This window comes from Nerophis ophidion, linkage group LG22, assembly GCF_033978795.1.
Source record: "Nerophis ophidion isolate RoL-2023_Sa linkage group LG22, RoL_Noph_v1.0, whole genome shotgun sequence".
Classification (NCBI taxonomy): domain Eukaryota; kingdom Metazoa; phylum Chordata; class Actinopteri; order Syngnathiformes; family Syngnathidae; genus Nerophis; species Nerophis ophidion.
In genome coordinates this window covers 32,041,583-32,054,579 of record NC_084632.1, presented here as the reverse complement: position 1 = coordinate 32,054,579, position 12,997 = coordinate 32,041,583, and the positions used below count along the sequence as shown (strand labels likewise).

General features: G+C 39.8%; 1 protein-coding gene across 1 annotated transcript in view; it reads right to left on the bottom strand.

The window, feature by feature from the left end:
• raver2 (ribonucleoprotein, PTB-binding 2) overlaps positions 1–12,997 on the bottom strand; it is a 154,794-nt gene that overhangs the window by 5,446 nt on the left and 136,351 nt on the right. Inside the window, exons 11-15 of the mRNA XM_061883699.1 lie at positions 9,734–9,842; positions 9,472–9,653; positions 8,180–8,284; positions 2,827–2,925; positions 1,770–1,988 (exon numbers count right to left, since the gene is read on the bottom strand). Coding sequence (XP_061739683.1) covers positions 1,770–1,988; positions 2,827–2,925; positions 8,180–8,284; positions 9,472–9,653; positions 9,734–9,842 — 714 coding nt within the window. The remainder of the gene's footprint in view (positions 1–1,769; positions 1,989–2,826; positions 2,926–8,179; positions 8,285–9,471; positions 9,654–9,733; positions 9,843–12,997) is intronic.

Below are 12,997 nucleotides of genomic sequence, written 5' to 3'. Positions count from 1 at the left end.
ATCCCTTTTCTATTTTAGCGTGGCCATGTGATCAAGAGTTTAGTCTGCAAACAACCATGATCTTTTTTTAATCTGTTTTAGTATTAATGATTGTGAACACACGTTTTTGTTCAAGGATCTTAAAGATGATTAAAAAAAAAAAAAAAAATGCTTGAAAATTGCAGCAAATGGGAGTTACGGCTGTAGCCTTCAAAGCCCTCTAAAACAACTTCAAAACTCCATTTTATATACACACTGCAAGAAAATACTGTATCTAATGTACTCACAGACATGTTCATAACAGTATGTACAATATTTACCCTATTTTAGTCTTTTTAAGCAACACCGGAATTTCTTTCCTCTGCGCATTTATTTCCACAGCAGCACACCTCCTACTTCGTGCAACTAATGTGTGTTACTACAAATCATGGCAGACTTGGTAACAGACAACGAAGACGAAGCATTTCCACTGATAGTCACACACACACACTAGGTGTGGTGAAATTACTCTCTGCGTTTGACCCATCCCTTGTTGTTCCACCCCCTGGAAGATGAGGGGAGCAGTGAGCTTGGGAATCCATCCATCCATCCATTTTCTACAGCTTGTCCCTTTTGGGTCGCGGGGGGTGCTGGAGCCAATCTCAGCTGCATTCGGGCAGGGCATCATTATGGTGATTTAACCCCCAATTCCAACCCTTGATGACTCAGCCGCGGTTTGAACGCACGACCTACCGATCTCAGGGCGGACACTCTCACAAAGCCACTGAGCAGGTAAGAATATAGAAGCAAGCACAAAGAGAGGGTGAAACGATGCAGACGGAAGCCGAGAGACAGACAAATGTTGAATTTAAAGCCAAGCTATTTCGAGATAAATAGAGTGCTTACCAAAAATAAATCTGAAAATATCTTCAAACAAATGCACAACTGTCCATCGAGTAAGTCACTTTTAATATTGCTCATGATACATCATGTTTGTTATTCCAACTACAGTACATATGCTGTGTACAAACAAAACATGAAATGTGGGCTAGATAGTATAATACGTTTGTTCATGTTTTTCAGTCAGTACATGTAGGTGTCTTATCGCTTTGTGTTGTGCATTACAAACTCAAAAGCCAGGTTATATTTTCCTTAACTAGCCCACAGCTAACGCCTTATCGTGATTTGTTACTACGCTGGAAAAAAAAAATTCCTAAATGTTTGCTCTTACAATAAGCATTTTGCTACAGTTTGATTATTATACAAGTTACGGAATGTAAATGAAGTATTGTTTGTGGTTTTTGAAAGGAATTCAGCAGCAGAACGGATAGCTCCCATTAGCTGCATTGCTAACTGCTAAGAACGAGACGATTTTTACAAATTAGAAAGCAAAAAAAATGTTTCTTGTCTCTCGTTATGATTGTGAACAATAGGAACAATTTGAAAAAGTTCCCCTTTAAGAAGCATACTGTCACATAGTGTATGGAGTTGTAAAGCGGCGTGGCTCGGTTGGTGGAGTGGCCGTGCCAGCAACTTGAGGGTTGCAGGTTCGATTCCCGCTTGTGCCATCCTGGTCACTGCAGTTGTGTCCTTGGGCAAGACACTTTACCCACCTGCTCCCAGTGCCACCCACACTGGTTTAAATGTAACTTAGATATTGGGTTTCACTATGTAAAGCGCTTTGAGTCACTAGAGAAAAGCGCTATATAAAATATAATTCACTTCACTTCACTAAGGAAAAGCCACATTAACAGATAGTCCTACTATAAAGTGTTTATGAGCGAGCACAAAAAATCGTGCCAAATACTCACATAATAGTAGGCACTCCAGTCTGTTGGGGCAGTGTGTGGGTGCGTGACAGGACTTGACGTGGCCGCCGCTGAGTGCTGTGCACCGATGAAGCCGGGCACTAGAGGCAGGGTGCTGTAGGCCGGCAGCATGGCAGCAGGGGGTAATACAGCCGGGGGAGGAGCCACGCCATTGTTAACAGCATGCAGGGAGACGCCGAGCGACTTGTACACATCGACTTCCTGTTTGGAAAAACACTTCAAATTATCAACTGAAAGGTTAATAGAGTTGCAGTCTTTATGCACAATACATCTTAGCCTTGCTTGACACCATCAGAAAGGTATTCATTTAACATTATTAACAATAATGGCCAAAACAATTTTATAGCTGGTAAGGGGTCTTGGAAAACAATAACACTACAGATTAAATAATGTTTAGATGGCAAATATTTTTCTTTTCTTTTGTTGTCTATTTAGTGTATTTCTTGTTTACGCATTCTGGAGTGTGAATGTCACTCTGTACTGTATTAGTGAGGACTTGTGTTGTTTTGTAACAGCAAACAGAGGACTCGTGTCATTCTGCAAAAACCAAGTGGGGACCTTTTTTTCTGTAATGCAAAACAATAAAAGAAAAATGTGTCTATATTAAAGCCCATAAAAAGTAAATTTTGTTGCCAACACTGCAGTACTTATTAGTACACGCAGCTATTTTACTCTTGAACAACTTATGCTCACATGTGGCCATTATATTTTTTTATTATTTTATAATACGTGCAGTGTAAAGTTGATTTTTAATAACGGTAACATTGAAAGTAAATTATCAACTGTTGGTAAAAGAATGCAATGCATCATATGGAGGTCCCCATATTTGGAGATATTGTGTTTAATAAATTAAAAAGTTCATGTTCAGTAATATTGCATAATAGTACATTTTATATTCTATATCATTTTTTTTCCCAAAATGACCAGAAACAGAAGTCCCCTGTTGGGAGGGTTGACGTGTGTGTGTGTGTGTGTGTGTGTGTGTGTGTGTGTGTGTGTGTGTGTGTGTGTGTGTGTGTGTGTGTGTGTGTGTGTGTACCTTATTGGCAAAGGCCTGAGCAGCTGTAGACTGGGAGTAGTACTGAGTGACTGTCTGCATGTAGGAACTGTAATCGCCATAAGTGGAAACAGGTGGTACCTTTAACACAAAAAGAGATGCTCATACAGTACTCTTAGCTGGGAGTCTTCTAGGTTTTTCAGACAAGCACCCCCAAACTGATGGAGCGATAGAACTAGGACCCCCTTATTATCTCTTGTATATAATTGTGTTTGAAAGTAAACTAAAGGTACCTTTGTATTGTTCAATATCAAAATATTCAGATAAGGACTATAAGTGGCTACTTTTTAGATTTTTTTCTTTGCAAACGGCCATAATATACTGTATTCAATAGTTTCCAACACCGACAGAGACATTGAAAAGGTGTGTTATTGTTTGTGCTGTAGCGCCATCTTTTGGACGTGATGGCAGGTGCTACGGTTTGAAAATGTACTTCCTATTTTGTGTCTTGAACCGTAAGTATATACCTTTTTCTCTACTATTCGTCTGTAGAGTTTCTTCTGGAGAGGATTCTTTATTCATCACTCCAAACGGGGCGGTTTAGCTCGGTTGGTAGAGTGGCCGTGCCAGCAACTTGAGGGTTGCAGGTTCGATTCCCGCTTCTGCCATCCTAATCACTGCCGTTGTGTCCTTGGGCAAGACACTTTACCCACCTGCTCCCAGTGCCACCCACACTGGTTTGAATGTAACTTAGATATTGGGTTTCACTATGTAAAGCGCTTTGAGTCACTAAAGAAAAAGCGCTATATAAATATAATTCACTTCACTTCACAAACAATTCATACTTATTAAACCGTCCCATGTGGGACATGTGTAGGAGTCTTTTCATGCATATTCGTACCTGCAATCGTAATGTAATCAAGCTAGCGTCATTAACATTAGCAAATATGATTGCTAATGCTTACGCATTTATAAGTGTGTTACCATTAACTTACAAAAGCATTCTGTTTCTATTGTTTCAGTTTTGTAAATTCACCAAAATGTCACTGTGGAGTTATTTAATGTTTATCTGATTGGAGAGATAGCTTCCGCAGCTTGTGGGTACATGACGATGACTTCTGTTGTTTTTGATCAGCTCTTTTTACTGCCGTGTGACAGGCACCGTTTGGAAACAATTAATGGTTGTACTTGAATAGCGCTTTTTTACCCCTTTTTAAGGAGCCCAAAGCACTTTGACAGTATTTCCACATTCACCCATTCACACACTGACGGTGGGAGCTGCCATGCAAGGCGCTCACCAGGACCCATCAGGAGCAAGGGGGAAGTGTCTTGCCCAAGGACACAACAAAGGGATGTGAATAAACATTTACAAAATATTTTGTACCGGTAATGGTGTGTATCAAAAACCTCTTATTTAGAACCGCCTCCCAGTGAATGCTGTATATTCCTTGGAATTGCTCGCCATTTTGTCAAGCGATTCTCTTAACAGTTCTTCCGGGTAAAGATGACGTCACTACGCACGTGCGCAGTAATGCGAGCATGTCATCTTAATACAACACCGCCTATCATGTTAGCGCTATTATTTGTAAAATGGAAATCAATGCCTAGTCATTTAGATGAGCATGACAAGAAACAGATTGTCGGGCGGTACTTGCTGCAGTTCATGTCTGCCGCTGGACGAATGTCTCCGAGCAGCGACTAAGTTTGTGGTCAAACGCTTGCAGCCGTGGCATTTGCTAAAATAGACACTCCTCATTTTGGGTAAGTGAATGTTAAGTTAAAGTAATAAAGTCCCACGCACAAACACTAGGTGTGGTGAAATTTGTCCTCTGCATTTGACCCATCCCCTTGTTCACCCCCTGGGAGGTGAGGGGAGCAGTGGGCAGCAGCGGTGGCCGCACCCAGGAATCATTTTTGGTGATTTAACCCCCAATTCCAACATTTGATGCTGAGTGCCAAGCAGGGAGGTAATGGGTCCCATTTTATAGTGTTTGGTATGACTCGGCCGGGGTTTGAACCCACAACCTACAGATCTCAGGGTGGTAGGTTGTGGGTCACTGGATCACAGTGGCCACTAGGCCACTGAGTATGTTCATTTGTAGTCAGAGGAAAGTTGCATGTTCCCACCCCACCAGATTTTTTGAACATTATATTATACAGGTGAAACTCAAAAAACTTGATCATTTCGCGGTATTGCCATATTTTTGCTGAAAGGATTTAGTAGAGAACATCCACGATAAAGTTTGCAAATTTCGGTGCTAAGACAAAAGCCCTGCCTCTACTGGAAGTCGCAGACGATGACGTCGCAAGTGTGGGGGCTCCTCACATATTCACATTGTTTTTAATGGGAGCCTCCAGCAGCAAGAGCAATTCGGACCGAGAAAACGACAATTTCCCCATTAATTTGAGCGAGGATGAAAAATTTGTGTTTGAGGATATTGATAGCGACGGACTAGAAAAAAAAAAAAAAAAAGTAAAAAATAAAAATAAAACGTGATTGCATTGGGACGGATTCCGATGTTTTTAGACACATTTAGTAGGATAATTCTGGGAAATCCCTTATCTTTCTATTGTGTTGCTAGTGTTTTAGTGAGTTAAATATTACCTGATTGTCGGAGGTGTACGTCCACGGGTGTGTTGACGCGCAGTGTCTCAGGGGAGTCGACGGCAGCTGTGGACGGGTCAAGCTCAGCTTTTTTCGGTAAGAAGCGACTTTTTAACCACAATTTTTTCACCGAAACCTGCTGGTTGACATTCCGTCGCGTTTCATTTTTGCTTGATCCATAGTAAATTTTCACCTCCAGGAATTTTAAACAAGGAATCACCGTGTGTTTGTGTGGCTAAAGGCTAAAGCTTCCCAACTCCATCTTTTTACTGTGACTTCTCCAATATTAATTGAACAAATTGCAAAAGATTCAGCAACACAGTTCTCCAAAATACTGTGTAATTATGCCGTAAAAAGCAGACGACATTTAGCTGTGTGTGTGCGTAGTGCTCATACTTCCTAAAAACCCGTGACGTCTTGCGTACACGTCATCATCACACGACGTTTTCAAAACGAAACTCTCGGGAAATTTAAAATTGCAATTTAGTAAACTAAAAAGGCACGTGTTGCAATGTTAATATTTCATCATTGATATATAAACTATCAGACTGCGTGGTGGGTACTAGTGGGTTTCAGTAGGCCTTTAAGTTGATGATTACATCTTTGTGTAGAAATATTTACTTATCACGTGTTTATTTTTCAACAAGTTTTTAGTTATTTTTATATCTTTTTTTTCCAAATAGTTCAAGAAAGACCACTACAAATAAGAAATATTTTGCAATGTTATACAATTTAATAAATCAGAAACTGATGACATAGTGCTTTATTTTACTTCTTTATCTCTTTTTTTCAACCAAAAATACTTTGCTCTGATTAGGGGGTACTTGAATTGAAAACATTTTCACAGGCGGTACTTCACTGAAAAAAGTTTGAGAACCACTGCTATATGCTATTGCCGTAGATATTAAAATGGATCATTTCATCGTTGGCGGTAACTTATAAAAACTGAGAAGGGCTGAACAAAAATTGGACCGAAAAGGAAATCATGTACTGCAGATTACAAACTGGATGTAGTGAAATATGCAGCAGAAAACGACAAGAGGAATCGGCGCATACCTTTGGAGTTGGCAGAGTTGTTTAGAAGAGACATCGAGGAAGAAGATTTCATCGGATTTATCGATTAGGAGTGACAGATTGTTTGGTTCTAGATGTTATAGTTATTTGAATGACTCTTACCATAATATGTTATGTTAACATACCAGGCACCTTCTCAGTTGGTTATTTATGCGTCATATAACGTACACTTATTCAGCCTGTTGTTCGTTATTCTTTATTTATTTTAAATTGCCTTTCAAAGGTCTATTCTTTGTGTTGGATTTTATCAAATAAATTTTTCCCCCAAAAATGCGACTTATACTCCAGTGCGACGTATATATGTTTTTTTCCTTCTTTATTCTGGATTTTCGGCCGGTGCGACGTATACTCTGGAGCGATTTATAATCCGAAAAATACGGTATATCAAGCGTGTATTTATTATCATTTTGATGATATTTTCAATTCAAGGTTTTCATAAACTGTTAAACCACAATCTTCAAAATTGTAATCCATAGAGACTTGACATATCTCAATTTGTATAAATTAATAATTCCATGTTACCAAATGTTACATTCTTGTGTAATTTCCACATGATTTAAATTAAAGTTAAAGTACCAATGATTGTCACACACACACTAGGTGTGGGGAAATTTGTCCTCTGCATTTGACCCATCACCATTGATCAGCCCCTGGGAGGTGAGAAGAGCAGTGAGCAGCAGCCGTGCCACGCCTGGGAATCCTTTTTGGTGATTTAACCCCGAATTCCAACCCTTGATGCTGAGTGTCAAGCAGGGAGGTAATGGGTCCCATTTTTATAGTCTTTGGTATGACTCGGCCGGGGTTTGAACTCACAACCTACCGATCTCAGGGCGGACACTCCAACCACTAGGCCACTGAGTAAGTTATTTTTAGATTTATATGGTTAAATACTACAGGATGAAATGTATTTAAAAAAAACAAAAAAAACATGTTTTTCTTCGATGCTACGTAAGTGACCTCACTGTAGGTTTTGTAAAGTCATGTTACCTGTAAACTCAACAAAATTGTTTCTCAGTTTTTTACAAAAAAATCGCAAAGAGAACCATTAGGGAACCGGATGTGGAACCAGAACCGAAAAAAATCTTATCAATTCCCATCCCTATGTACCGGTAAACAGCTGTGGCTCATGGTCCGGTGCAGCCAGTTGATGTAAGAATATTTATTTCTTCTAAAATGTGGTGGGTGCTGCTTAAATATCGGTGTGCTCTAAGGTCAGTATAGCGCTGCTAATAGCTGGCCAGCGAATAGCGCACTCACTGCTAGTTGACAATTGGCTTGCTAATCCTAAGCTATCTTAAATGCTAACATAATTACTGTAAAATAATTCAATTAATTACTGAGGTTTTTTATTTAAAAGCGGCGAGGTACAGTGAGTAGGGTGGCCATGCCGCTGCAACTTCTAAACTATTAGAAAAAAAAAGAAAAATTAAGTCAAATCAACAATCATGACCCCCCTGCCGTACATCTGCCAACCCCATGGGGGAAACCGACCTCTGGTGAAGGCCTCTGCTCTAAGCTAAAGACAATTCAGAACCCAACAAATACAATCATGAAATTCTCACACGCATGACATCACCTTGCACAAGACCTCCTCAGTACACCTCAGAGTGCGCAGTTCAGTCATATTTACGTGGAGTTGCTACGATCCAATGATTTTAGAAGGTGTCATTAAATGCACCAAAGTACAACACAGTTGCAAGTGAGTGTGTGGGTCACCTGTGTGTGGTCCTTGTTGTAATCAGTGGCTGTGGTTTCCTGCGGTGCAGCAGAGCTGTAGCCTTGTGCTGTTTGGTAGTGCTGGTACCACTGCTGCATGGCGTCCTACATACACACAAATATAATCACTAAGGCGAGAGGCCGGACAGGAGCTTGTTTTTCAAAACAGCAGTTATTTAAATTAGGATTCATTGGTGTAAATCAGGGGTGCCCACACTTTTTCTGCAGGCGAGCTACTTTTCAATTGACCAACTCGAGGGGATCTACCTCATTTATATATATCATTTATATTTATTTATTTATGAAAGAGACATTTTTGTAAACAAGTTAAATGTGGTTAATGATAATACAAGCATGTGCAACACATATAGATGTCTTTCTTTCACAAAGACAAGAATATAAGTTGGTGTATTACCTGATTCTGATGACTTGCATTGATTGGAATCAGACAGTAATGATGATAACGCCCACATTTTCAAATGGAGGAGAAAAAAAGTTGTCCTTCCTGTACAATACCACATGAAAGTGGTTGGTTTTTGGCATCTAATTCATCCAGCTTCCATACACTTTACAAAAAAACATTGGCGGCAAATTCCGTAGCTTGCTTGATTGACATTCACGGCACCCGAGGGTCTTGTGAGATGACGCTGGCTGCTGCCAGTTCATTATTATTAAAAAATGACAGAGAGGAAGGCGAGAAACACTTTTTATTTCAACAGACTTTCGCGCCGTCCCTTCCGTCAAAACTCTAAAGGCCGACTGCACATTTCCTATCTTCACAATAAAAGCCCTGCTTCATGCTGCCTGCGCTAACAAAATAAGAGTCTCGGAAAGCTGGCGTGCACAAGTGATGTGCACGCCAGCTTTCTGAGGGATCGCTTGTGCACGCCAGTTTTCCGAGACTCTGTATTTAGTTAGCGCAGGCAGCATGAAGCAGGGCTTTTATTGTGAAGATAGGAAATGTGCAGTCGGCCTTTAGAGTTTTGACGGAAGGTACGGCGCGAGAGTCTGTTGAAATAAAAAGTGTTTCTCGCCTTTCTCTCTGTCATATTTTCATAATAATGATCTTGCAGCAGCCAGCGTCATCTCACAAGACCCTCCGGTACCGTGAATGTCATTTAAGTGACGTCTTGGTGAAGATTGATGATCACTAATTTTTAGGTCTATTTTTTTTAAAAGCCTGGCTCGAGATCGACTGACACACCCCCCGCGGTCGACTGGTAGCTCGCGATCGACGTAATGGGCACCCCTGGTGTAGATGGACAGTTTGTGGTTCGTTCATATTTCAGTACCTGTGTGTACGCCTGGTTGTACTGGCTGTAGTCAGCGGAAGCGTCGGCACTGTATGGGGTTGCGGTGGGAGCGGCGGCATTGTGGGAGAAGGAGCCGCTGCCCTGGGAGACAACGGGTGCTGATGTGTTGCCGTACATGGCCAAGCCAGGCTGCCCCCCCTGGGCTTTACTGCCCAGAGACCCTGGTAAGATGGAGTAAGCACAATCAGGGCAACATTATCCCACAAAAAATGCAAAAATTCCATTATTTGTGTGTGTGTACCTTGCAGAACCATCCCTGGCATTACACTGGCGAGATTAAGGTACGGATTAGAAGGAAGTCTGACATCTTTCGGGGGATCTCCCAGCAGAGAACTCTGACCATTGCTCACCTGAGAAGACATAACACTATATTAATCACTAGTTGGTGCAGCAGGTAAAAAAAATACTTATTTGTTCTGTACTGTACTTATCTGGTGGTTTTAATTCCACTGATGTTAACTTTGATTGAAAATAACTTTTTAGAGTCTCAGGAGGCTTTGTGAACCTGAGAGGATTGTGCTCTCTTAATTACAATCTAATCACACTACGCTCTTCATTAACAAAAAAGAACTTTACCGGAGACAGCCCTGGGATTGGACTGTTCCCTTAACAACTTGAGTGCTATGATTGTCTCCACACGCTGAATGAGGACATTAGCAGATTTTCATTTGAGGATGTAGGCGGTAGACAAAACGACGTGCAGGGGAACTTAAAAATTCTAGTACAGTCGCAACTCGTTTTTTTGTTTATTATCTGTACCGAAAAGTCAGACAAGAACATCAATTGAAGCACTTTTTTCCCATAGGAAATTTCATGAATACAATTAATTCAATAAAGACACCCACAATTATTAACACAAAACATTTTTTTATAAAGAATAAATGTAGTTATAGAAATACACATAAATATTTATTTATCCCCTTCATTCAACATTTAACATCACTTTACCTTCATTGCACGACACAGTACTTTTTGGCACAAGACGTCACACTGTCCTCATGCTGTTATTTCACAGTTGTACTTCATTAGAAAAAAAACTACAAAGATTTGATTCTGTGGCACTTCATTCTGTGGAATGATAAAAACAGGACATGGGGATCTTTTGTAACCTGCAACCGGTGTTGAAAAAGGATTTCTTATAATTGTTACAGTTCCAAATAATATATTCAAATCGACCCCGCCTTCCCCCCAAATGCAGCTGAGATAGGCTCCACCACCCGCAACCCCGAAAGGGACAAGCGGTAGAAAATGGATAGATGGATATTCAAATCGTCAACCCAAGAGTCTGAATTCAATCGTGAGTTGTTGTTAAAGGGTCACATATTTAGGATCAGCCCCAAAATGTAAATCCTCATCCAATTTCGGACATTTCTGAAAATCTGCCCATTATTTACATCTATAGCAGTTATTAAACAAACGGAGTAAAACACTTTTGTTAGTCAGCCACTGTTTTTGTTTGTCTCTCTGGGGCCCCTAACATATGCACCCACACAATAAAAGTGAACTAATCAACTAATAAAATAACGAATGAACTAACACACTAACTAATTAACTAACTAAAAAAATAACCAACTAACTAAATAACAAACAAACTAAATAAACAAATTAACAAACCAACTAATTACCTAACTAAATAAAGTAAATAAACTAACAGACAAAATAACTAATGAACTATCAAACAAAGTAACTACCTAACGGATGGACTGAATCACAAACAAATAAGAAGCAATTTTAAATTGTTTCTTTCCTTTTATCTTCTGGCTAGCAAGCATGTAGAAATTCATATTGACGCAAAAAATAGTAGCTTAAATTTTGGTTTTAATCACTTTTTAAACAAGAATATTAATTTCAGTGAAAACAAATCTTGCGTTCGCACCACTTAACTGTTGTGAGTCGTGTCCACATGTGAAAAACAAAATTAGGCAGCAGACCCAAATATCGATATTGGTTACGCCATCGGTTGCTTTTTTCAAAGAAGCAAACAAATTTGACAGAACACATTACAGCAGCAGAAAGCAAATTACCTCTCAGTTATCAATGTGCCACTAAAAAAAGCCTGTCTGCTTTAGCACTTTTTATAACAACATCGCTAATATTTGGTTAATATTCAGGTCACGATATATAAATAAGAGTTTTGGTGGTGCATTATTTAGAAGGCTTTGTAGGCGGAATAGAGAGCTCCCATTGACTCAATTGTTAGCAGAATTTTAATTTTTTAAATTTATTTTTAGTTTAGAATGCATTAAAAAAATGAAAAAACTTGTCATGTCTTACAAAAGGATTGTGAATAAACTGTAAATGTTGCATACCGTATTTCCTTGAATTGCCGCCGGGGCGTTAATTAATTTGAAGCCTCTTCTTACTCCTGCGCTTACCAAAGGCATGCGGTAAAAGTAAGCATGCGCTAATTATTTTAAAACCTCTTCTCACTCCGGCACTTACCAAAGGTATGCAGTAAAAATTGGAGTGTGATGTAAGCTTGGACCTTAAATTCTACTGAATAGCTCTTAATTTTCTTCCCTTTATGCGATTTCAAATTACTGGTATTGAAATCAGCCTCCTCCATATTGAAAATGATGACAGGGGAAGTGTCATGAGTTTGACCAGGCGGTAATACTAAGCATGCGCTAATTATTTTGGGAAGAGAGTTTGACCCGGCAGTAATTCAAGGCAGGCGCATACTATATGCCCTGCGGCAATTCAAGGAAATACGGTATTTTCATTATGACTTATATGCTTATATGGTCAGAGTGCAGAAGCATTCCATCGTGATGTGTTCCGACCCCAAATCTACGAAGACATTTGGAGTGAATATTCAAAATAGCCGTCTGAAATTGTGGCCTTTTGTCATGTTTAGGCGGTATTTTCACATACTTACCGGATTGTAAGTACAATTGGATATTGTTAAATGGATATACTGGAACAAAACTAAACATTAAGTTAACTTGTTTTTCCATTCTACTGGTACTTTAATGTCAAAAATGTTTGTGATTTCTGATTGTTTGTGAGGGCACCAAAGGGACTTCTTTGTGTGTGCGCCTGTTGGCAGAGCAGCGCATACAGTTCAGCTAGTTGTTGTTTTGGCTTGGTGATTATGAGATATTTGGTCCATCACCCTTTGTTATGATTGTTTGATATTATATTGTGTTCACAGTCTACACACCTTAACTAAAATGGGGACTTTTTTATTCATATTTACCGTATTTACTTGATTAGCCGCCGGGCATGTGATATGCGCCTGCCTTGAACTACTGCCGGGTCAAACTCGCTCCCCAAATTTATTAGCGCATGCTTACTTTTACCACCGGGTCAAATTTGTGACGTCACGAGTGACGCTTCCCCTGTCGTCATTTTCGAAATGGCGGAGGAGTTTTATTTTGCTTTTACTATGTGTAAACCAGGTGTCTTGTTTAGCAGCTATACAGATCACACTGATGGTTGTGATATAAAACAATTTTAACACTCTTACTAATATGCGCCACACTCTGTGAACCCACACCAAACA